Source organism: Lissotriton vulgaris, chromosome 3_1 (genome assembly GCF_964263255.1).
Source record: "Lissotriton vulgaris chromosome 3_1, aLisVul1.2, whole genome shotgun sequence".
Taxonomy (NCBI): Eukaryota; Metazoa; Chordata; class Amphibia; order Caudata; family Salamandridae; genus Lissotriton; species Lissotriton vulgaris.
In genome coordinates this window covers 1,720,414,155-1,720,440,505 of record NC_141689.1, presented here as the reverse complement: position 1 = coordinate 1,720,440,505, position 26,351 = coordinate 1,720,414,155, and the positions used below count along the sequence as shown (strand labels likewise).

Genomic DNA, 26,351 nt, shown 5'->3' with positions numbered 1-26,351 from the left:
GTATGTAGTCAGCCAATCGACAGTTTGGGACTAAGGTATCATAGGGTAAAAGGGAGTCCATTATCTGCTTGAATTGAGAGTTTTAGTTCATGATCGTGGATAGGCTATCTAGAAGGAATTTCTACGATCATGAACTAATTCGGCCATAGCCATGTAGGTCAAAGGACAAATGTGATATAGCCATTGAGAAAATATTGTATATATTAGAAAGATAAATAGTTTTTGTAAATAATAATTGTTGAGTATGCATAGTAAAAGGTTGTAATGTACAGAATGTTTTTAAGTTGACGAGGCACTGTAAATATTGCATAGCAATGTATTAGGAATTGGGTGGTATCGGTATGTGGGAGTGCCAAACCAATGCCCCCCTGTAGGGTAGGTTATCCCAAGACCATAAAGTGTATATATAAATGAATTAGAAATTATAATCAAATCAATCTGTTAGACGTTAATAATTGTAGAACTGACATATTAATTGTTATAATGTTTTCATCCTTTAGTTTACGATCATGAATCATATACAGAATTCCTGAGGAAGGCCTAGCCGAAACGCGTTGAATGGAATTTCGGTTCTGTATATAATCATGAACTACTGTATTGTAATCTAAGGATATTAGTACCATGCTTACTCTTTTGTATCTTATGTATGTGTAACATAACAATAGTATGAAAGTTTATTTATTTGATATTTAAAGAGAAAGTAGGTAATGAATTCACGAAAAATCAAAAAAATAATAATGCAATAAAAAAGAAAGTGAAAACATATATCAGGTTATCAAGTTGTATGAATTATACAATTGTTTAACGTCTCGTTGATGATTTTAACCATGCACAAAACCCGGTGCTGATCTTTTGTTTTTCTAAAAAATAGTTTCCTTACCAGGGTTTATCCTGTTAGGTAGGGGCCCCATTCTTCCTTTCGCAGAGAGAATTCTCCGCCAAAGATGTCGGATTTGGGAAAAAACATGTATGATAGATTTATTGATATGATATTGCTATGGAACATTGCGGATGAATCTTGGGTTTGTTCTGGGGAGCATATAATCAACAGTTAAACACAAGAATGGTTCCTGTGTTGTGAAAACCTGAATTTCACTGAATCTTCTAGCTGAAGTGAGAGCCAACAGCAAAGCGACTTTCCAGGTGAGAAATTTCAGATCTGCCTTGTGAATGGGCTCGAATGGAGGCCTTAGAAGCTGCAAGAGAACGTTGAGATGCCATTCTGGGGGAGGAGCTTGTACTGGGGGAATAGCTCTGAACAAACCCTTCATGAATTGTTTGACTATTCTTATGGAACAGAGAGAGTGAGAGAGAACATGCGGAGCATCGGTACCTTGAAATTTCAGCCAGGTGAACCTTCACAGACGCGTGTAACAATGCTGATCTAGTTAGTGACAGGAGGTAAGGCAAAATCTGTTCAGGTGATGCTTCCAATGGATGCAGGTTAGATTGTTCACACCATACACAGAATTACTTCCATTTTAACTTGTACATCTTGTTTGTAGCTTCAGCTCTTGCCTTGGATAATATCTCCCTACAGTCCTGAGGGATATCTAATTCGTTGAATTCAGGGGCCATGTGTGCAATTAAAGAGAGGCTGGTTCCGGATGTAGGATCTGCCAGTTGTTCCTCGTCAAGAGTGTATGAATTGTTGGTACACGGATGGGATTGGATTCAGACAGCAGTAGGAGCTCCATTAACCAATGCTGCCTGGGCCATTTGGGAGCTATTAGAATGAGGCGACAGTGCTCCATTTTAATTTTGTTGAGAATCCTCGGTATGAGCGGAAGGGAGGAAAGCGTATGCACAAATTCTGGACCTTCTCATTGAAAGGGCATTCCCAACCACCCAGGGAGCAGGTATCGATTGGCGTCGAACTGGTTTGTGGTGTTCTTGTCTGTTGCAAAGAGTTCTAATACTGGTTTGCCCCACCATGAAAATATTTTGTCCAGCTCAGACTGGTAAAGTTCCCACTTCTGGCAACTCTCTGTGGTTTGACTGAGAGTGTCCGCTAAAATGTTGTTCACTCCTGACACATGCTCAGCTTTCAGAGATATCTTGTGGACTGTGAGCTGGTTCCAAAGTCTTGGACTTCCTGAGATACAGCTAGCAACTTTTCCCCTGTTGCTTCAATCAATCAATCATGATTTATAAAGGGTGGCTATTCACCCTAAAGGGTATTCAGGTGCTTGCAGGCCCGGAGGCTTATTTGTACAGCCAGGTCTTGAGGTCAATTTAAAATTCCGGAAGTAGGTGATGATCTGGAGGTGTATGGGGAGGCTGTGTCGGGCCTTTGCTGCAATGTGGGAGAAGGAGCGTCCTCCACTTCTGCTTTGGTAGATATGGGGAGTATGGTTAAGTGAAAGAAAGGCAGAGGGTAGTCTTCTCAATGGTTAGTGGAAGTTCAGGCGGCGGTTAATGTAGGCGGGTCCTTGGCTGTGTAGAGCTTTGTGTACGTGGTTCAGTAGCTTGAATTAGCATTTATTCTGCATGGGGAGCCAGTGGAGTTTCCGGAGGTGGGGTGTGATGTGGGTTCGTTGGGGAAGGCAGAGGAGGAGTCTAGCTACAGCGTTTCTGTATGGTCTGAAATCTCTGTAGAAGGTGTGCAGCGATTCCTATGTAGAGGGCACATTGCATGCGCAGAGTGAGGAAGCAGGCGGACGATACAGCGTTGATCTGTGATTTCATGGTAAGCTTGTTGTCAATGATGGTACAGAGATTTCTGGAATGGTTGGAGTTAGTGGGTCCTAGGTTTGATGGCCACCAGGAGTCGTTCCATGTGCTGCTGCTGTTGCCAAAGATCAGCACTCCTGTCTTGTCTGTGTTCAGCTGCAAGCAATTATTCTTCATCCAGTCAGCGACGTTTGTCATGCATCTGTGGAAGTTGGTTCTGAAGGTGATGGGGTCGTCGGTGAGTGAGATGATGAGTTGGGTGGCGTCTGCATAGGAAATTATGTTGAGACTGTGGGATCTGATGATGTTGGCCAGCGGGGTCATATATGCGTTGAAGAGCATGGAGCTGAGGGATGAACCCTTGGGTTAAGAGGTGAAAGGTGGGAGGTGGATCCTCTGGTTTCTGCCGGTGAGGATAGAGGTGATCCATTTGAGTAAGTCCCCTTTGGATGCCGATGAGGAGAATTCTTTTAATCATTGTGTGCTGGGATACAGTGTTGAAGACTGCCGAGAGGTCGAAGAAGATCAAAGCTGCTGTTTCTCCTCGGTTTGGATGTCATCGGTGGATGCGAACAGGGCAGTTTCAGTGCTGTGATTGCTGCAGAAGCCGGATTGAGAGGCATTGAGTAGATAGTTCTGCTCCAGGTGTGTCATTGCTTATTGATGTAACATAAGCTGCTAATATTGTCTGTACGTATCAGCAAGGAAGCTCCTGCTATTCATGGAACAAAAGCTCGTAGGGTGAGGGATATTTCTTTCTGTTCCAGGTAATTGATATGCATTTTTTTTGAAGTGCTGACCACTTTTCTTGGATTTGCAGGTCATTCAAGTGTCTGCCCCAGCCCTACAAGGAAGCATTGGTTATGATGACTAAGTTGGGCACTGAAGTCAAGAATGTGAGGCCTTTTGACAGAGGAGATACTGGAGACCACCATGCTAACATTTCTAGCACCCTTTAAGTAATGTTGATCAAGTCTTCAAAGGAGCCTTCCGATTGGATCCATTGCGCTTGGTGCTCCTCCTGCAGAGTCCTCATCTTCAGTCTTGTCAGTGGGACTAGGTTGATTGTAGAAGAGATCATGGGCAGGAGTGACTTGTACAGCCGCACTGAAACTGACTTTCATTTGAAAATCTTTAGGACTAAGTTTACCAACCTTCGCTGCCTGTCTTGCGATAGAAAGACTTTGTTTTGGTTTGTATTCAGGTTGGCTCCCAGAAACATTATCGTTTGACTTGGGATAATCAAGTATTTTGGATAATTCACCATAAGGCCCAGCCTGTAAAACAGTGATAGGCAAGCCTTGGTATCTTTGGAAGCTTACTGCGGTGTTGAGGCTTTTAGCAGCCAGTCGTCTAGGGAGGGGAATATCTGATGACCTTGTTTTACGAGTATGGCTACTCCAGGAGAGAAGACATTTGGTGAATATATACGAGGAGCTGACTTGAGGCCAAATGGGAGGAGTCTGAACTGGTAATAGATACCAGCTACGGTAAAGCGGAGATATTTGCGGTGCTGGGGATATAGGGGGATGTGTAAATATGCATTTCATAAATCTAAAGAGGTAATGTAGTCTCCGCTGTTCAGCAGGGGCAGTATGTCAGAGAGAGTAATCATATGGAAGGATTATTTGCGTAGGATTTTTTTTTGTTTCCTGAAGTCTCGGATCGGTCTCCATTCACTTGTTTTCGTTCGTATAAGTAAAAACTGGAGTAGAATCCCATGCCTTTCTGAGAACAAGGAGACTTTTCTATTGCACCCTTGGCCAGCATTATTAGAGCTTCTTCCCTCATTACGTGAAGACGAGGTGGGTGTGCCACCTTTGGTGGGTTGTTTGGTGGTCTCTACACAAACTCCAGGGTATTTTCGTAGTTTACAAGATCAAATACCCATTTGTCTGACGTTATTTCTTTCCATCAAGGGACGTAAGTGGAAAAATTTGCACCCACGTGAAGGGAAGGACTGGGTGTAAACGGTACCTGGTCTAGGTCACTATTTACAACCTGCATCTCTACCCTCGGGGGGTTGCTTCCGACGCGGGCCTCAGTTGTTATAGGCTGCCGAAGATGGTTGATGATACACCTGATGTTGGCAGGCTGGTCTATATTGCAATTGGGAGTGTTGTTGAGATCATTGATAACCCCCACATAGGTACAGAAACCTCTTGCTCTAGCCCATTAAAGTGTCACTTCTTAAACTGTAGGGTGCCCAGGGACCTAGCGGTGTCAGTGTCCGCCAATAGCGCCTCATCTATGTGCTTCCAAAACAATGTTTCTCTGTCGTAGGCCATGTCCAAGAACTTAGATTGTACTACCGGATTAAAGGACGTGGCTTTAAGCCTTCCCGCTGCTCCGGATAATTGGCGGAAGCCTGTTGAGGCGATGTCCATGGTGCAATCTATAATCTCCGAGGCAGTGCGCTCATCCTCCTGGAGGATCTTTCTTGCTTCTGCCTTTTTGTGCGCAGACATTAAGCCGACCAAGCTGCTCACATCGGACCACATTTGTCGGTCATAACGACCCAGGATCGCTAGTGAGTTGGCCGCTCGAACAGTGATGGCAGACACTAGGGAGAACCGCTTCCCTATGTCGTCCAAGTCTGCCTTCTTTATCTGGTGGTGTGGAGAAGGTAGCAGAAAGGTTTTTGAAGTACCTTTGTGCCGCTTGTGATATCAGAGAATCTGGCTTGGGATGACCAGTGAAGCAAGCGGGAGAATCCTCTGTAGGTTTGTACTTTTTGTCCAATGGAGGTGATACTGCCCCTACTGTAGCCAGGGTTTTCATTATCTTAATCTACTCCTCCCAGATAAAGTCAATGATGGGGATGGCCCTTACTGACTTCCTTGCTTGCTTCTTGAAATCATAGAGAAAACAGTCTGACTGTTTAAAAAAGGTTGGGCGATGATGGAATCGAGTTGCAGCCCAGTCCATCAGGTTATGAAAGCCCCTGATGTCTTCTGGGGGAGAATCGAAAGGGTGTGGTAGTGGAGACAACGGAGTGGGGACCAGGTAGTCATCCCACCCATCCTGTGGAGGTTGGGGTTCAGGGATTTCATCTTCCTTCCTTTTATCTTCTCAAGATGTTTGATCCACTCTTGGTGGCACCGCTATGTTAAAGGCAGGTGTCATCCTGGGCATTATAGGCAGAGGAATAGGTTTTGGAGTAGCAGGAGAGGTAGGCTGAGGTGGTACTACTGGCTGCTTCTGTGGAGGGTTAGGAAATCTCTTTCTATAATCTTGCAGCATGGCTTGCAGACTAGCAATATGGGCCTTTGCACTTCATCCTAACTGGGTTGTAAATGAGGATGGTATTGAATTCGTAATCCCGTTTACGGGGTGCATAATATTGATGAAAATAATGCTCTTCCTCATCTTCCTTCTGGTATTTGACCTGGAGCTCTGATGGGCTGCACGCTGCCCCAAATGGCCCGTCGATGTTAGACTTTTCCAGATCCAACAGGTGATTTGTTGACGCCGAGGGCAGGGCTCCGGTTTTGGCGGCCATCTTGGGTCGGGTTGGGCAGGTGACGCGATTGGAAGCGTGATAAAAACAGACAGGGATGACCACTTTGTCTTATGCTCACGGAAACTTGGCTCAATGAGTCTTCTAACCCTGATATCGCGGCAGCCATTCCTTCAGACTATATACTTCACAGACAGGATAGGGCACTGGGTAAAGGTGGTGGAGTCGCACTTGTAGTTCAAAGATCTTTTGCCTGTGCGATCATACCATCCTTGCCTATCTCTGGTTGTGAATCCCTCGCCTTTTCCATCACTCTGTCCCCTCATCAATCGTTTTCCGGGCTCCTGATTTATAGACCTCCTGGTCTGCGGGGTTCCTTCTTTGATGAGCTTCAATTAGCTGTCACTACCCTCTGCCTGAAAGTTGAACACTGCATAGTGTTAGGGGATTTTAACATCCATATGGATGTCGAGTTGGACAGTGAAGCTATCAAAATCAAGGACATCACCGCCCCTCTAGGTCTAACTCCTTTCATCTCGAGTGTGACTCATGATAAGGGTCACACTTTGGATCAAGTGTTTTCCACCTTTCCCCTTATCACGCCCTGTTCCATCCCTGTTCTCTGGTCTGACCACTCTTTGATCAGTTTTCTAATTCAGGGCAGAAGTAAAACATCCTTCATAAACTCGGACCATCTTAGGCACCCCTGTAGACCTTATCATAAAATCACTCCCGAAAGCCTTGCTCAAGCGTATCAGGAACATCCCTGCACTTTATCCGGCCATCTGGAGAGGGACCTTGATATGTTTCAGAAATGGCTGACCGAGAGGCTTGATGATCTTGCTCTATTTTCTACGCCCCGTTCATCTACCAAGCGTAGTTCGGCTCCTTGGTTCTCAGAGTCACTTGCTCTGGCTCGGCGTAACTGCAAGCTAGCCGAAAGACTTTGGCGGAAACAATACGATAAGGAAGCCAAGTCTGCCTATAAATCATCCATCAAAGCATATCACGCAGATATTCTGGACGCAAAAAAGAACTATTTTTCAAACAGAATTGAGTCAGCATCAAACTCCTGTAAATAAATCTTTACCATTGTTAAGGAGTTTGTCTCTCCCAAATCCAGCACAGTCCAGAATAAGTTTTCTGAACCTTGGGTAAAGGAGCTGGCTATTTTCTTCAGTACCAAAGTTAAACTGATTCAAGAATCCTTCCCTCCCTCTGTTCCCAGCTTATACCTTATTGACTGCAATCCGTCGTCCTTTTCATCTGATTCCTGCCCTGTTCTATCAGAGTTTCCAGCTCTATCGGAATCTATTTCTCTGGATCTCCTACTTAGGATCAAATCAGGCTCTCCATTAGACCCCTGTCCGGCGATTTTTCTAGCCAGAAACGTCAAAGTTCTGAACTCGTTAATTAATCCTGTTCTGAACCTATCTTTGTCTAGTGGCACTGTCCCGCCAGCCTGGAAGAAGGCAATGGTTGTTCCACTCCTAAAAAAAACAGGCCTTGATCCGGAGAAACATGCCAACTACAGACCTATATCTCTCCTGCCTAGTTTAGCGAAGATCGTCGAGAAGCACGTTCACTCTGTGCTTTCTTCCTTCTTGGAAGACCACGGGTTACTCCATCCTACCCAGTCTGGCTTCCGCTCCAATTTGAGCACTGAGACCGCTCTATTGGAAGTAAATGAAGCCATTAAGGAAGCTCTCGACTCAGGCGGAAGAGCTATGCTGGTGATGTTAGATCTGTCGGCAGCCTTCGACACCGTCCCTCATGAGGCCCTCTTGAGAAGACTCTATGAGATCGGTCTCAGAGGGACGGTGTTGAGCTGGCTGAGATCTTATCTAGCGGGTCGCCGACAAGTGGTCTGGGCCCCCCCCGTACTCTACCGAGGTGCCGCCGATGGATGTTGGAGTCCCTCAAGGGTCGGTGCTTAGCCCGACCCTCTTTAACATCTTCATGACTCCACTGGCGGTACTGGCGGAGTCCCTGGGTGCCCAGATCATATCATACGCTGACGACACCCAGCTTCTCTTCACCTGTAAAAAAGGCACGGAGTTCGATGGGGAGAGCATCCGCGGTTGCCTTGGGGCTGTCTTCGACTGGTTTCAGCGAAGCAGCCTCAAGTGCAACCCCGATAAATCGGAGGTGCTCTTCTTTGGCTGTCAGGTAGACCCGCCTTGGCAGGAATGGTGGCCGGTGAGTATGTCACCCCCTTCCTCTTCTTCCATGGTTGCTAAAAATCTTGGGATTAAAATTGACAATACCCTTTCTCTTAAATCCCAGATCACAGGTCTCACCAGCACTTGTTTTGGTCTGTTAAAAATGCTGCGCAAATTCCTGCCTCTGCTCCCTTTGGCCCACAGGAAGTTGACGGTACAGGCTTTAATTTGTTCCAGGCTTGATTATTCCAATGTCCTCTACCTGGGTTTGCCAGACTACCTCCTGCACAAACTTCAGGTAGTCCAGAATTCCGCGGCAAGGGCTATTTTTGGCTTGCCTCGTCATGCTAGGGCATCGGAGTTGCTTCTTTCCCTTCATTGGCTTCCTGTCAAGAAGCGGATTACTTTTAAGGCTCTTACACTGGTCCATAAGGCACTCCACTCGGTAGGTGCCTCTTACATTCAGAAACGGCTTTGTCTTTATAAACCTACTCGAGCTCTTAGATCTGAATTTCTTGGCCTGGCAACTGTTCCACCCATTAGGAAAGTCAGGATAGGTGGACGTTCTTTTAAACATCTCGCCCCTAAACTGTGGAACTCCCTTCCCGCTGATCTGCGCCGCATTCCCAATCTGCTTGCTTTTAGAAAGGCATTGAAAACATGGCTCTACAATCAATAACAGTATGTCTCCTGTTTCCTCACTTTTCCTTTCAGCCATGGGTCAGAAAGTGCCGGACACTCCTTGGAGTAGCCGTGCGCTATATAAGACACCCATTAACATAACATAACATAACTTGTTGGCAAAAGTGAGACCTTGCTAGGGGATGTCAATGCAGGTCTTAGAGCTGTTTTTGTTATTTTTGTGATTTTCATAGTCGTCGACGGTTCCGTCGATGATGTCGTCGTCAAGGTGAACTTTGGCATTGACAGTCGGAACTCAGTCATCGGTGTTGCCATCGATTTTATCATCTTCAATGGTGTTGTCGGGGGTAACACCACCACTGACAGTGTCTTAGTGGATGATAGTACTCTTGTTGGCAAGACGGATGTGTCAATGGCTATCTTTGATGACGAGTGTCTCGTGGACAAGACTGTGGTGATTGTTGTCGATACGGACGTCCAAGGTAATGTTGTCATCAACGGGGTTTTGAGAGGATTTGTTATCCTTGACGTTGACGGTTCAGAGGACGAAAAATCGCTTATGCTCTCCTGTCATCACAGATGGAGTACTAGGTTGAGAAGAGGCCGCCGCTGTCCTTTGTCAGAGGGTCCTTATAATTTGTTTTCAAGGCCTTTCTGCCCTCCTCAGATGTCCCTTGGTGAGATGATCTTGACCTTTTGTGGGTTCTCACAAATGTATCACTGTTCTCCTCAGAAGGAGTGGACATATGAGTTTTAGATTTCTGTAGCCACAGAAGCAGCTTTTCCTTACTGTCCTTTAAGGTTTTAGAGGAAAAAGTGTGACATATTTTGCACTTGTTTACCTGATGTTGAGGGTAGAGGCAGTAAAAGCAGTCTCTGTGTGGATCATCCGCATGTAGCCATTTCTTCCCACAGGTTTTGCAGGATCTGAAGAGGCCTTTCTCAGTCATATTCGTTGTAGATAAATCTTCACATGTAAAGGAAAAGCTGAATAGAGCTCAGGGACACACCCTTCCATGACAAGCAGTAGAAAATCTGAGGGCCTCTGTTGGGAGTGTTGTAGAAGGTGCTGCTGTCTGATTGCTTTAAGTTCAATTTCAGACCTTTTTTTACCATAAAACAAAAAAAAAAAAAAAAGGACATGGACATGACCTTTCATTGCCATTATAGGCTATGATACTGAGACATACTACTTTACACGACGGGAATGATCCAAGCATGTGAATCTATGAAAGATCCAATACTGGAGAACTGAATTAGATCTTCCCAACATAGCATATCCAGTTCTAAATTACTGATTAAGGTGGAACTGCTTTTCAGTACTACCAACATCTTCTAAAAAACAGGAATTTTACATCCTTTGTAACATACTGATGTTAAAGTATTCCCAGATGTCTGCACCATAAAAAACAAGTCAAACAAATTTTCTCTGTACACAGTGGACATCTCCTTTTGCGGATTGGTTCTTAGCTTAGAGGCAAATCTAAAAACGGAGGTAATCAATTTGACAAATGCAGACTCCTTGTGTTTCTCAATTAGGACCAATTTTTCATGGCATCAAATTGCAGATCCAAATATGTGAAAATATTATCTTTATTTATTTTGAGTCCGTTTACAGAATGGATATAAAGTCCAATTATTACACGATCTATTAATTTCAAGACACCTGTAAGGCAGTACATAAAACATACAAAAGGTGAAAGGATGAATGCGTGCAAATTGTCTAACCACTGGCAATCACTTGGGGTAGCATCCCAACTCATCATTACTGTGCACACTCTGTCACTGGAACAAAGATATACCTGGCTGATGAGCCCATAACCAGGGCCAAACCGGTCCTGGGCTGCTTGTGTTCCAGTTCAGGGAGGATCTTCCCTGGTAGTTCAGGCTGGCTGTTTCCAGGAGGATCAAGGTTAAGCCGGATTTGATTATGGGAAGGTCCAAACTGAAGTGGCATCGTGGGCAAAATAATGATAGTTTGGATTCCTACCCTGAGCAATTGCCAGTGGTTAGACAAATTGCAAGCATTGCTCTCCTATCACCTTTGATGTGTTTGATTACTTTGCAATTAAATACAATTCTATTGAGTAAATGTGTTCTACTTGGCTTAGCTGCCACCTAACTGCACTTGCCCTTTTGTAAGACTTACCAATCTTTTCTGAAAAAAGTTCCTACAATAACCAGTTGGGGAAATACACTGAACTCTCCTTGTAATAAATTGTAACAAGCAAACTGCATGCGAGCCAGACTAATGCTGTTGCCCGAGCTATTCCAATTCATTACTGCTAGTTAGGAGACACTGTCATTTTCGCAGCATGGATTGGCACAAATTCAGGAATAATGCATCTTCAAACCCTCACCAACCTCTTTGTTATCGGTGCTGTGAGCAGGAATCACTCTCTCTATATTAAGTATTCCATAGTTTGCCTAAAATAGTGCTCTGTCCTTCTATCTTGCCCCTTAGATCTTTGCTAAGGTTTGGTGTGCCTTTATCATCATGAATGACTTGTTGAATGAGGATCTTCCCTCCTGTCCAATTGGGCCACCTAAGTATAGGCAGATGCACAGGTCTGTTGACATTCGAGATTCTTCACGTACTACTCCTACTGTGTAACTAAGCATAGTGAGAACTGTTGATTATCCTCTTTTCAAGAACCCTGATTCGATGCTTTACACTGAAGTTTGACTTTTGGCATGTTATGGTTACACTCTTGTGCATAACCTTGCCTGACATATTCATTGTTTTTTTATTTTTATAGCTCTGCCTTACCATAACTTAAAGTCAATTTTTTCAACAGTTTTTTGGTTTTACAACAATATTAATTTCGTTCTTTTTTTAAAGTTAGCAAACAATCGATTGCCAACACTATATTAAGGTTTTTGTTATCTAAATTTCTAGCCACATATGATATTAGCACAAAACACTAAACAGTCCACTTTGCTGTAGACTATTTTGTCATGCCGGGTCTGATGGCTTAGCGGACTAGTGCACTCTAGGGGCCTATGTTCGACCTCATGGTAACAGGTTCTACTACTGGCAGGAGCACTCAGCCTTTCATCCTTCTGAGGTCGATAAAATAAGTACAATTGAGTTGAGTAACAATAAACGTCTGTTATTAAACACCAAGATACCCTTGGGTGAATGTGCGTTTTAAAAAAGCACTCTGTGACAGAGCTGCTAACGACAAAACAGCGTTTTTGCTTTTTAATGTGTAATTTTTTTTTTTTACTATAATATACAATTCTAGCTATGGGGTGATCTGTGGGCTGGAGAGTTGCAAGGTGCGCCTTAATGGACTATACCTCAAGATCTGATTTTGAAAGGTGATGTAGAGATGGCAGGATCTATCTCTCATAGAACACAGAAGGATCAATGGTTTTCTGCAAATATCACACGTGGAAACTGTTCAACTTTAAAGGATAGTATTCTCTCTGTATACCTCTGGGATTAGATCGTCTGGAGAGTATGACAGATAAACAAAGTAAAACACAAACTCAGGACTCTCAACGGGTTACATCTGTTCTATTTCTCTATGTATATATTGTAATAGTTTGGTCCTGTGCATCCACTATGGAGTCAAACACAGTGATCTGGATTTTTCTGAGATCTATTTTAATTGGCCCTTATTTCCTTGACTTATAATATCACTCATACAATTATCATGGCCACACTGTGAGCACATTGGCGTGGCTACATCAGCAACACCTACAGATGCCCAAACCACCTTTAAAACAAATTCATCGGGGCGTGGCCAAGATGGCGGGCTGAGAGGTCGCACTTGCCGAGAGCTCCCGGACCCCTGAATCCCTGCACCGCTTGTAACCGCTGATTCCCCCCCGGATCACGCGGCGACTGAGCCTGGTGCCCACGGTGGAGGTGTGGAGCGACTGCTGAGCCCGGTTTGCGCCGTCGGGGGTGTGATCCTGACCGGTAAAGCTCGGGTCGGGGCTCGCTGAATGGCCCGTGTGCGAGCTGGAAGCCGCGAGTCTCCCGACCCTCGGAGCGTGACGGAGCGCCCAGCCGCCTGTGTGTGAAGCCCGCAGCGGTGCATGAACTGTCGGAGTGGGAGTCTGCAGCGGCTTCGCGAACGGCTCGGAGTTGTCCGACGGCGGTTGTGCGGAACGGAGCAGAGCGGAGGTGAGGGGCGGAGGCGGAGTCGACATCGCCTCACTACGCCAGCCCGTGGATTGAAGAGGCCCGCTGGGGGAGGCCGCTCCGGCCGGTTGTCTGAGCGGAGCGGCGGAGCGGGGCTCCCGGGGCAGATCTCCCCCTGAGGCCGCGGCCCCCGGCGGCCATCGCACAGTAACTTTGCCCACTGGCCGAATTTTGGGTCCCGGATCGGAGACGGAGAGGGGTTCTCCATATTGGGCGTTGGCCCCTCGACATCACAGAGCGGCCATTTTGTGGTCTCCGGCCGGGCAGCTCGGCCTTCCTGGTGCTCTTTAAGTGGCGCTACCCCCGACTAGCATATAGCTGCTTTCTTTGCCCTCAACGTCCTCTACTCAGCTGCAATGTCGAACGCTAGAGGACAGCGACGGGGCGACCGAACCTTGCCGGACATGCTGGGACGCGGCGCCCTACGCAGCGGTGGAACCCAACCCGCCACGACCTCCCCGGCCCCGACCAGGGGTGCAGATGGCTGAGAACCCCCGGTGACGAGATCATTTCTCGAATCGCTCTTTAGCTCCCTTCGGGAGGACTTTCAAACGCTCAAGCGTGAGGTGGCCGGGGAGGTCCGCAAAGTAAGGAGAGAGATGGACTCCCTGGGGGAACGTGTGAACACAGTGGAGGAAGCGGGTCACTCCAGGGATGAAGAGATCACCCATCTGCAGCAGGAAGTTCTGCGACTGCGGGAGCAACAGATTGAGCTACAGGCCCACGCCGAGGACCTTGAAAATCGGTCCAGGTGGAACAACATACGGGTCCGCGGTGTGCCGTCCGGTGAGGAGGGTGAAGACGTGACTGCTTATCTAGTGGCCCTCTTTCGTGCGATCCTGGGAGAGTCGGAGGACTTTCGGATCCGCATAGACCGAGCACATCGGGTGGGCCGCCCCCGCAGAGCTACGGCGCCCGCCCCGGACATTCTGGCCTTCCTCCCGAACTTTCCCTTGAAGGAGCGAATCCTCCGAGAAGCACGAGGGCAGCAATCTTTCCGATTACGGGACCACCCTGTGACCCTGTTTCAGGACTTATCTACAGTCACGCTGCAGAAGAGGAAATCATTCAAGATCGCCACTGACTTCCTCCTGGAACGAGGGACACAGTACTCTTGGGGGCACCCCTTCCGTCTGACATTCCGATGGAACGGTGTTTTGCATCAGCTTCGGTCCCTCCAGGATGTCTGCGCGGTGTTGGGCCTCACAGCATCGGATACAGATACCCCGGCTCCGCGGCGGAGGCGAAGCACTCGTGACAGATGGCAGCAAGCTGGAGGGGGGACCTCTCCTCCTTCGGAGCGTCCGGGCTCGCCCGTGATCAGGGCGGACATGGCGGCCGCCATCCAGGAGGCCTCCAGAGTGGCGGCGAACGGCGAAGTGGCCCTGACGGCCTGAACTCACTCCGGGGGGAGTCTACTTTAGCTTATTCCTCTTGCAGGTGCGGGGTTCCGGGGGGTGGGCTGGGAGGGATGGCGAGTGCTGGAGGAGGTGGCTGGACGTCCACTAGACTGATTTACCACGGCCCTGCCCGTTACGGGCCGGACTGGGACAATGTCGTTTTTGAAAAGTTTGAGTAGCAGGGAATGGGGTTGGGACAGGCGGGCAGTTGTTTTGATTCTGGGGACTAGAGGGGGGGGCAGTTGCGGGGGGTGGTGTGGATGTGGTTGTGTGGGGACGAGGGGGGTTTTTCTAGTTGTGGGGTGTTGGGGTTCGGGGACTGTACTGTGCCAGTGGACGGTTCAAAGTTGCTCTGTTTTGAGGCCTCGAGTGGTGCCTTCTGTGTTTGCCTGCGGGGCTTTGCCTCTTGAAATGTGCTCCATTGATCCCCCTCCTTGATGGCTCTTAAGGTGCTTACTCTCAATGTGAAAGGGCTGAATAATCCGGTTAAGAGGCGGGCAGTGTTATCCTTGTTGGAAAACTCACAAGCGGATATCTGTTTGTTGCAGGAAACCCATTTGCTGGCTAAGGACTGCTCGAGGATGCGTACCCCTAAGTTCCCCACGCAGCTGTTCTCCTCTAGCGCCTCCAAGACGGCAGGGGTGGCGATCTTGTTTTCTAGGGGGTTCAGGGGAGAGGTCGTGTGCAGGGTAGCAGAACAGAAGGGGAGACTTCTAGTGTACAGGATCAAGATGGGGGGTTTAGCACTGACTGTTGGCACCGTCTACTGCCCCAATGATCACCAGGACCAATTCTTACACAGGGCTTTGGAGGACGTGGCATCCACCTCTGATAGGCACATAGTGTTGGGGGGTGATTTGAACCTGGTTTTCGATGCGGCGGTGGACAGGTCTGTGCAGCGGCGCCACCAGTTGGGTGAGCTTTCGGGCTCGATTCGAGCTCGACTTGAGGAGCTGGATCTGCATGACATGTGGCGCCACCTCCACCCCACCACCCGCGCATACTCTTACTTCTCACATGCCCATAGATCTTATGCGCGATTAGATCATCTCCTTGTATCGGGTCCAATGCTCCCTTTGGCTTCAAGTGTGGACATGAGGGGTCCTCTCTCTTTCTGACCACGCCCCGGTGGAGGGCGCTTTCACTCTGCCCCCGGTGGTCCGGCCGAGAGGGGTCTGGCGGCTCCGGGACACGCTTTTGCACAGGCGGTCGGTGGTGGATCAGATCCGGGCGGCCATTTTGGATTTTCAGACCATGAATGATACTGGGGATACTTCTCGTGCGACACAGTGGGCAGCCCTGAAGGCGGTGCTCCGAGGCGAATTTATAGCGATTTCCTCGGCCAAGAATAGGGACCGACAGCTCAAGAGAGATGAGCTCACCCAGCAGGTGAGGGAGCTGGAGCAGGTTCATCACAGGACAGGGGCCCCCAGGGTGTGGAGGCAGCTGAAGGCGGCACGGAAACTCCTGGCGGCCCTTGACACAGACCGGGCGGAGTATGCGATGCTTCGCCTGAAACACAAATATTATACAGGGGGCGATCGGTGTGGGCGGCTCCTGGCTAATAAACTTAGGGTGCAACACCAGCAGCACCGTGTGAAGGAACTGGTGGACCCGACCGGTGGTAGGGTCACGGCTGATGTGCAAATAGCAGACGTCTTTCGCAGCTTTTATGCTGACCTCTACACCGGGGAGGCCCCCTCAGCCCGGGCTGAGATGGCCTATCTGGACTCGGTCCCGCTCCCGTCGTTGTCTCAGGAGCAGGCTCAGTATCTGGAACGTGACATCCGTATCGAGGAGGTGATCACGGCGATATCCCGGCTTAAATTGGGCAAGGCCCCGGGTCCGGATGGCTTTATCCCGCTGTTCTATAAAACCTTCTGTCAGGAACTGGCGCCTCTACTGACCCGCCTTTTTAACTCCTTCGCAGAACCGGGAGCCATCCCCTCCGAATTTCTCCAGGCCACGGTTTCCGTGATTCCGAAGCCGGGTAAGGACAGGACCGCCTGTGGGTCCTACCGTCCCATTTCGCTACTGAACACAGATTTGAAAGTGTTCACCAGTATATTAGCCGCACGCCTGGCGTTGCACCTCCCGGGCATGGTTGACTCGGACCAAGCGGGCTTCGTGCCCGGTAGGCAAAGAGTAGATAACACAAAGAGGGTGACGCACATCCTCGAGAAGGCTTCCAGGATCCCTGGGGAGAGGATGCTCCTGTCCATAGACGCGGAGAAGGCTTTCGACAGGGTGCACTGGCCCTACCTAGAGAAGGTCCTGAGCAAATTCGGGATTGGGGAGAAGTTCCGTCATCTGATCTTCAATTGTTACCGGTTCCCCTCTGCGGTAGTCCGGGTGAACGGCGGCAGCTCTCGACCCTTCCCCATTGAGCGGGGTACGAGACAGGGGTGCCCTCTCTCCCCTCTGCTCTTTGCCCTGTACATGGAACCCTTTGCTCAGAGGGTCAGGCAGAACCCCGACATTGTCGGTGTCAAGATGGGTGAATTCCATCATGCGATCAGCCTGTACGCGTATGATGTCATTCTGACGCTGGATGACCCGCGGAGATCGCTGCCGGCCTGTGTAGAGGAATTGAACTTATTCGCCGACGTGGCGGGCTTCAAGGTGAACCTGGGGAAATCGGCCGCTCTTGACATTTCGCTTACTAACGCCACCAGAACGGAACTACAGAGGCTTTACCCTCTGAGCTGGTCCAGGGACCGGATCCTGTACTTGGGGATCCTATTGGCGCCCTCCCTCCCGGAGATGGTCACGGCCAATTACGCGGTGCTGGGCGCGAAAATCAGGGAGGAATTGGGCCGATGGGATAAGGGCACGCTGTCATTACTGGGTAGGGTGGCCGCGGTGAAGATGACTCTCCTGCCTCAGGTGCTTTACCTCTTCAGAGCGTTGCCGCTCCAGCCCCCCGCGGGGTGGCTTGCGGAGACACAGGCTGCCATCGCGCGGTTCGTGTGGCAGGGCCGCAGGCCGAGGATCAAGAGAAGCATCGCTATGCTGTCACCGGAATCTGGGGGGCTGGGGATACCGGACTTGCGGAAATATTTCCATGCCGCTCAGCTCCGCTATCTAGTGGAATGGAGCCGGTGGGAGTCTGATAAGCACTGGCTGTTCCAGGACCAGGCGGTGGCGGGAAGGACGCTGCAGGAAGTACCATTCTTGAGGCGGGCCCATCGACCCCCCAATCTCTATGCGTCTCTGGTAACGCGGGTCCCGCTCCGGACGTGGGACTCGTTGGCTGCCAGGTGCGAGCTCACCACCTTCCCCTCTCCCTTTACGCCGCTCATTGGCAACCCGGACTTCGGCCCCGGGATGGAGCAGGGCGCTTATGAGCGATGGCGGGTGGCCCGCTGCTGCACTCTGTATCACTTGTATTGCCCTGAGGGGGTTGTCCCCTTCCCGGACCTGAGGAGGGATTATGGCCTCCCGGAAACGGAGCGCATGCGATACATGCAGGCACGCCACTGGGCATTACAACCCCAAGTGCGCGACGTGGCACACCGGGAAATCACTGCGTATGAGCGTTGGTTAATTACTCGCACGTCGGACGCTAAACTGATCTCAGACCTGTATAAAATGCTGCAACCCCCCTCCTTTCATATTCACAACCCCGGTCGGGAACGTTGGGAGCGTGAGCTCGGGCGCGTGTTGAGCCATAAAGAATGGGAACACATCTCCTTCCGCGCACGTCACTCGGCCTACCACACGGGTCTTACGGAGACCTTCACTAAAATCTCGACCTACTGGTACCGTACTCCGGAGAAACTGCACGAGATGGACAGGGCAATACCAGGGACGTGCTGGCGCAACTGTGGCAATACTGGTACGCTAACACACATACTATGGGAGTGTCCCCTGCTGGCTCCTTACTGGGAAGAGGTTTTGGGCGAGGTAGACAAATGCTTTGGGATAGAACTGCCTAGATTCCCGGCCTATGTTCTGCTAGGGTTGCCGAACGGGCCGATGTATCCCCTTAGATCTAAGAGAGGTAGACAGATCGCAATTGCGCTGGGGTCAGCGGTGCAGAATATTCTCATACACTGGCGCACTACCACACTTCCCTCTGTAGTTGGTTGGCTGCACAGATTATGGCATGTCCTTGGAATGGAGAAGATGTCCTTAGTAGCCTTGGGGGATACTGATACTTTTGAGGAACTGTGGGAGCCCTTTCACGGCCTGTTATGTTCCGAGTTTCGGGAGATCACCTGCCCTAGATACCTTAGGTTGTTAAGGCTGACACCGCCAACGGACCCGCCTACTTGATTGGGTGGGGTCGATACTGTGTAGCGGGGATTTTCGGAGAGTTGCATGTAGCGGAGACTGTAGATACTGGCACAGTGCAGGGGGTGGGTTAGGGTTCGGTAGTTGGGGGTTCTGTTTGGTTGGGTTGGTTCTTGGAGCGGGGTTGCTTCCCTCCCTTCACCCCCCCCCCCCTTTTTTCCCCTTCCCCTCTTCCCCTCTCCCCCCCCCCCCCCCCCTCGTTGTTTGTATGTGACCACAGTTGGGGAAGCTATGCTCCCGAGTCGGATGGGGCCTCTTACGAAATTGTAATTGCATTACTGTACTTGCTGTACAATACGCATTGCTGTGCGGTTCCTGTGGTTTACTTGTTCCTTGCCCCCTTTGTGTCCTACCCCACCCTGCTTCAATAAAATACTTTAAACCTAAAACAAATTCATCCTCCTCCATCATGGCTTGAGCCTACAAGAACTGCTCTTTCAACAAAAGCTAAATATTCGTTCACCTTGCCAATACATTTCAGCACCCTTTGTATTGTTGGACAGTTGTGGACATCTTTAAGTCAATGAAACTTACAATGGACTCACACTCTCCAATACAAAGTTTCATCCCTGCACCCAGCTACGATGCCCTGCGATCTAGAACAGGCGAATCATCCAAAAAACACGTAGTGGAAGTCACCCTGCAAATCTATACATGCTGGGAACAGGGCGGAGGGCTTGCCGATTCCCAGCCCAGTTTGCTTCGCTTCAAGAGAAAACCAAACTTATTGTGATCCACATGAAGGAATCATTCTTGCAACAAGAAAGTTGAGGAGACCACCACCTTAAACACTCATCAAAATCTCTGTGGCACTGGCCACCATGACTGCTGAGTAGTTCCACACCACCTGAGTATTATACCATTTTGTCTGCAAATTCCATCAGTTTTTGAGAATTTGTTTTCTTAAAATGGATTGACGGTAAGAATGTAATTAGCTTGCAATATACATTTACTGCAAACTGGATCTCTTCCCTCACCCGAGTGGATTTGTAATGACCGATGATTTCCTCTCGAGATCTACTCCCTACACATTTATATTTGCTCAGCCTGTACTTGGACAGCCTGTAAGGGTGGTTATTTGCTGAAGGTTGGTGGGCTATCTATATTGCTCAAGGAAAGATCACTTCGAATTGCATTTGTTGATGTTTTCACTTAGGCTTTTATAAAGCACTGTACGTCACTGTTAAAGCCATGCTGGAGTGAAAGCATGGAAGAAATAGTGGTTCACAAATGTTGGCTAAGTGTAATTGAATTGCCAAAAACTCCTTCAATCTGTTAAGAAAAAATATTGTGACATTTCCTATAGAATGGGCTGCTGAAAATTATTTGGGGTGTGCAATATCTAGAACGGAACACCAGTCTAAAAATTAAAATGGCAATATTGAGAAGCAAGAGCGGTGTGGCATTTTGGAGCAGGAGCATTCAAAGGACTTAGTGCTCCTAGTCAAATGTGGAAAGAAGGAACTGTATTCACATCTTTCCAGAACTTTAGTAATTCAGGGTTGCGCTGACTAGAATTTGGATTATTGGTTCACATCTTTTTATCTAACTGGGCCGCTAGGGAAATGGCCTGCAGGTTCTCGGTGGGAAAGAAGGAAGAACGCTGTATTTTGCAGAAAAGATTTAGTAAACCTATACATATGAATGATATTTTGTACCATAAAATTGCTCATATTTTTTTCTAATTTAATGGACACTGTTGTTAATTTTCAAACACACCATTTACTTGGGCTCTTGTTTTAGTGACTGCAAAAGCACTATGATGGCATTTTAAGATTGACACTCACTTTTTGTTTTTGTCTTTCATGCACATGAATCTGGGCGTCTGTCATCTGTTCCTGGTATTGATTCTGCAGTTCATCCAATTCCTGTGCAACTGTCTGCCAAAGCTCCAATGCTTGCTCTTTTTCCTGAAAAGTGAAACACAGTAAAAAACAGTACATTTCCAAGTCAAGTGCAATCCCATTTGCAAAGCTTCCTAGAGAGCAGCTTATTTCAGTATTAAAATGATATCTTTAGTACGGAAAAGAACTTGCTAGCAACAACTATTTGCATATATGACGTATATATAAGGTCCCATAATGAGATACGTTTGCGGTTTGGGAAGTCTGAGTAAACACTAATAGGTAGCAGATGTGTTGGTTGCAGAGAAACTATGAATATTGCTTTCGTTCTTCGAAGGCAGTTAACTCTGCTATAGCGCCTGTATTTCAAATCCATTTCAAACTCAGTTCCGAACCTCTCAACCTGACCGCGCTAAAGTACTCGTGACAATTTGATGAACAGTAAAAACCTCACGAAAATGAAAAAACAACCAGTTTAACTGGCAGGCAACCTTTCCTTCTCTTGAAGACCTTGTAATGCTTTTATAAAAATTGTGAGGCAGTTTCATCCGTCTGGGTACAGTCTTTGGTAACAAGGAAGTGCCACAGTTAGGACCCTCATTGTTGATACAGGACAGTAGAGCATTATTTTTGGAGCAATTGTCATTGGAAGTGGCTACACACGGCCTCCAGCCTTTGCAGGTAAGGACTATTTAAATCTGGTACCTTTTTGGTTGATGGAACAGGGCCAATATAGAGTGGGGTTTCCAAGACATGTGACTTAATGCTGATTCATATATATTTCTTAACAGCATACTGAAAATTTGCATACTGAATAATTGAAACAGCCAAGTTGACCAAATCAAACGACAGTGGACATAAACCACTAGTAAGTAGTCAGACAGGAATAGGTGTTCTTATGTTGTATATTTGATCTCTGGACAGTTTGTCATTTTCTGAAAAGTGTCTTTTTGAATTATGTTTAAAACTCATTGGCAGCCCTTAGTAAGTAGGGGCTATATGAGTTATTGTTTTTTGTCACGTGGTGTGGGTGAGCATTTCAGCATGTCTGATGTATATCATTGTTGGAGATAGGACATCAAAGCGATGATAATTATGAAAGTCTTTCTGATTTGAAAGTACTGGGGTCCAATCAACATATAAACTAAACATACATTGCATGTGGGATATTTTCTTATTGTTTCTATACCCTTGCAGGTCCCCCCCCCCACCCCGGGTTGAGCGGCCTTTTTATGATCGTATATCTGGCAGGTCCTGAAGAAGGTGGCGTCTCATCTCACCAAAGCTACCGAAACGCGTCAACCATTGCTTTTTAGAACCTGCTACATGCAGTTGTTAATTGGTCACCCAGAGTACTATGCCATTCTGTAGCTGGCTTCCCAGATGTATGAAATAGTGTGGATGATGTATAGGGAGTGTAGTAGTTTTGTATGAATGAGAGTGTGTGAGTTTGATATGTGTCTCTCTACCTGGGGACACATTATTTATTGTTTCATTGTAATTTTCCACTGGTATGTGATTATACAATATGTCTGGATTATAATGTGCTAAGTTGATTATTTAGAGTATAAATTTAAAAAAAGAGAATAATGATGAAAACGTTTTTGATAAAAGAAATGAAATTAAAAAAAACATATTTTTGTAAATTGTCTTACCACTTTGTTATTAATAGATGATGAGTCCACGATTTGAATTTGTGTTAAATCATTGAAAAGTAATATAGGTCTAGAGGGAGATGTTTTCCTGGTTAGGACCGTCATTAACCACAGGTGTCCCATGGCCACCACGCCCACTGCAACCCGTTAGGAGAACCAAGTTACTCCCTTTTCGTTCTTACCGCTCTAGCAGTAGCTAAGTCGAGCAGTAAGTGCTTACTCTAAGAGGCTGCATGCAGCGTGACACAAAAAATAACACACAAAAGACTGAGGGCCAGATGTAGGAGCCCTAATACCGGTCAGAAACGGCCGATTTCGGTTGTTTCCGAACGGTATTAGGATTTTCAGATGTAGGGGGCCTACCGAATCGGTAATTTTACCGAATCGGTAATTTTACCGATTCGGTAATTTTACCGATTCGGTAAAATACCGAATCGGTATATTTACCGATTCCGTAAATCCATATGTAGCTGACACTCCTAAGAGTGCCACAGGCCCTTAAGAGTCGGTATTTTACCACACAATCCTATTGTGTGGTAAAATACCGAATTCAGGTGTGCATGCACATCTGTGCATGCACAACTGTGCCATGTGACACACAGACATGCCCTTAGGGCATGTATGTGTGCCACATGTCACACAAGCCTGTACTTGGGGAGCTAGAGGGTGTCAAAGTGACACCCCCTGCACCCTTGCAGGATTCGGTATTTACCGATTCGGTAAATACCGAATCGGTATTTCCCATTGATTCCTATGAGCTTCAAGGCCCATAGGAATCAATGGGCAATACCGATTCGGTATTTACCAAATCGGTAAATACCGAATCTTACAGATTCGGTATTCCTAAATTCGGAATTACCTAAATCTGCCCCCTTCCCATCATGGGCGTCCGCAGAAATTTTTCCAGGGGGGGGCAAAATGTTAACGCATTCACCATCCTTCGACATGATGTGTGCCAGGGGGGCACACAAAACACTGGGGTGCAGAACTGGGATAGACTCAATTAAATGCCAGGAATCCAGGACATGTGACTGACCCTGCCACGGGCCAACAAACACCACATGTAGGGAAAACGCTAAACTTTCTGACAAGGTGCTTTATCTCTGTCTGCTAGGTGTGCAGACTTCTGGGTCCTCGATCCAACACCAATCAAGGCTGTTTTCAGCACGATTCGATTTTTATCAGAATACTTTAAAACAGCCTATGATTAAAGCACCAGATTAAATATACTGTATGCACAGTGTATGTCAGGGATTATTTGTAGCACACATATTTACCAATATTGGCTTCTTGGTGCTAGAATTCATGATAACTTTTATCCAAAGTTAAAGCACAACGTCAAAGTTAGTAATAAATAATGCAGCAATCACACACGCTAGTGATTCGCCAGTGGGTGCTCCCTTTACTAGAATTCCCCGGGCATTGCTAAATTTTACACACATTCAATTATTTATACAAAATAAAATGTATAGGCCCAAATGTTAGCTATATTTTTTAAAAGAAATTTAGAGTCCCTCTACATGTAGTCAATGTCAAACTGACATCGTGCGCACGTTTAGGGATACAATAATGGCCAGCTCCCTTATGCGGACGCCGGGCACCGTAAATGTGTGGCACATGCGGTGCCCGCAGCTACGCCACATCACAGGTCCAGCGATGCTGAGTCTTACACAGTGGTCGAAGTGGGGGAAAAAAGTAGGGGAACAGTGGGCGGAGAATCAGAGGGCGGGAATAACCCAAGGATTGGATCTGTGGGTGGAGCCAGAGGTGTGGCTAGAATGCGCAGACATCCCAATTTTTAGTATTTGTTTAGCATTTCACTGCCCAGTTTAATCAACCAATGGACACACATGATTATTTAAGGTTATAATGAGTTATTGACATTAAAATATATTCACAAAGTGGGATATGCTTCTAATCACAGAATGTACCAAATATGATAAAATGTGGAAACACAAGCACTTTGTCTCCGAGCCATGGAGTTTCTGTCATCAACACTTCACCCTTTTTCAACAACAGCAGTTCAAACATGAATGTCAAAATATCCTAGTTTGCAAATGTTTTCTCTAAAATTATGGCTCTGCCATATTTGCCTCATAATTCAAGATCTGCTGCATGATCTGACATTTTAAACTAATAACATTTTTGTAGCTCAAACATATCAAAAGTTAATATAAAATGTGACTTGTGTTGCTGCGGAGTGGATGGCCTATTGTAAAGGTTGACTGGTCACCTTTCTCACTGCTGCATTTGTATGTTACACTGGTACTAATAAGGCAAAATCTTCCCAGAGACTGTTAGCATGTGTACACACGTCAAAATAATAAAAAATCTGAAAATATACTGCATTACGCTGCAGCCTTTTTTTTAATGCATAATTTAGTCAACACTATGGCATTCTGTTGTCATCCTTTGCTGCATAATTAATTCCAGTGGCCCCACAGCAGCAGCACATGTTAAAAGTGCTTGTGAATGAAGCAGGGAGACTGTGAAGTTTGCGAACTTAGTTTGGTGTGTGAAAATCCTGCATTGCCAATTCCGGGTGAATTGCAGCTACTGCTGCTGAAACAAGGCCAATGGAGGTACCCTTGGGTGAGGCAGACTGGCCTCAAGAGCAGGGCCAGCCATAGCACTGGTGGTGTCCTGTGCATTAATGTTTGTTAGTGCCCCCCAATGACCACCTCTGCCATGGATTCCCTCACTACCACCCTTTAACTGTGCCCCCCAAGTCTCCATAACCACTCTCTCTCAGATGCATTTAATTTGATTTACAGCGCCACTCATACCATTGTAGGGTGTCAGAGCACTTTCCATCACACACATTATACAGAGACAATCAATATGTGTGTAAATCACTGTATAGAAAATGTTACATAAGACTAAGGACTACAAGGTGTAGAAGTCACATGACAACCATACTAGTAGCCCGTACAGTTTTATAGTGATTGGTCTGGAGAAACACAATACCCGGAATTTAAAACGTAATACCATGGTTGGGGGTTCTCCTTAATAATCAGAATTGATTTCTGTCCAAAGGAACACTTTTTGGGACATTAGGATAATCAAAGACTTGGGGGGGGGGGGGGGGGGCACATAACGTTCGAATTTATACCTTGCAGTTTGTATGCAGCTCTTAGATGACAGTTAAGAGCTCACTGTTCTAAGTTAGGATTTTAACTTTAACTTAAAACTGCAAGTAACAAAAGGATCTCTGACAAAAGCAGTAGATCACTGACCTATTTACATTATGTGCACTTTGTGATCTGCATGGCGCATGTTCTTTGCAGCCGGTACATTAACCATCTGAGCTACCTTTCCATGAGTCAAAACTTCCACTAGACAAAATTCTGATCTCTCTCTAGGAAGAACATTAATCACCAGAGTCATCATGACATTTTTATTGTTGCCGAAAATTGCTACCAATAAACCATAATATACTTGCAAACATGATGCCTTCACCTAAAGTCAGCACCCGGTGTGGTCACACTGGTTGCACCGCCCTAGAGCTGGCCCTTCGCAAGGGTCCTGTGACCTCAGTGAGTGTTGTTCTAGGGTGTGCTGCTTCATAGGCCTGCCCCCAAAGACTGGAAGTGAACTTCAGTATGGATAGTGGTGGAAAAGCCTTGAAGGTTAACCTACACTTGTCATGCTAGGGTCCACCTGCTGGTACGAAGACACCAGGACTTCTAAGGTGTTGCGAAGCCTTCTAAGGTCTAGCATGTGATTGTGCTCCCGCAGGAGAGTGGTCTGGTGGGCTGGTTATTAAGGCTGAACCTGGTTCCCAGTTCCAAATTCAACAGCTCTGACCATAGTGCCACATCCTCTCCCCCACTGAATACCATACTGCCCCACTGAGAAAAACTCCCACTGTTTTCAACTACAACCCAATTGTTGCCCGCTATAAACACCTGGATGCGCAATTTAAATTACGCACTAGACAAGATCAATATGCGGCCTACAAAAAAAAAAAGGAACAACATCCTGGAAGAAGCAAACACTTATAGGGTATACAAAATTTAGCAAACCATGGGAAATGTAAGCAGGAACAACATGGTTACCTTAA

General features: G+C 47.1%; 1 protein-coding gene across 1 annotated transcript in view; it reads right to left on the bottom strand.

The window, feature by feature from the left end:
• SCLT1 (sodium channel and clathrin linker 1) overlaps positions 1 to 26,351 on the bottom strand; it is a 511,633-nt gene that overhangs the window by 326,508 nt on the left and 158,774 nt on the right. Inside the window, exon 6 of the mRNA XM_086962162.1 lies at positions 20,577 to 20,699. Coding sequence (XP_086818288.1) covers positions 20,577 to 20,699 — 123 coding nt within the window. The remainder of the gene's footprint in view (positions 1 to 20,576; positions 20,700 to 26,351) is intronic.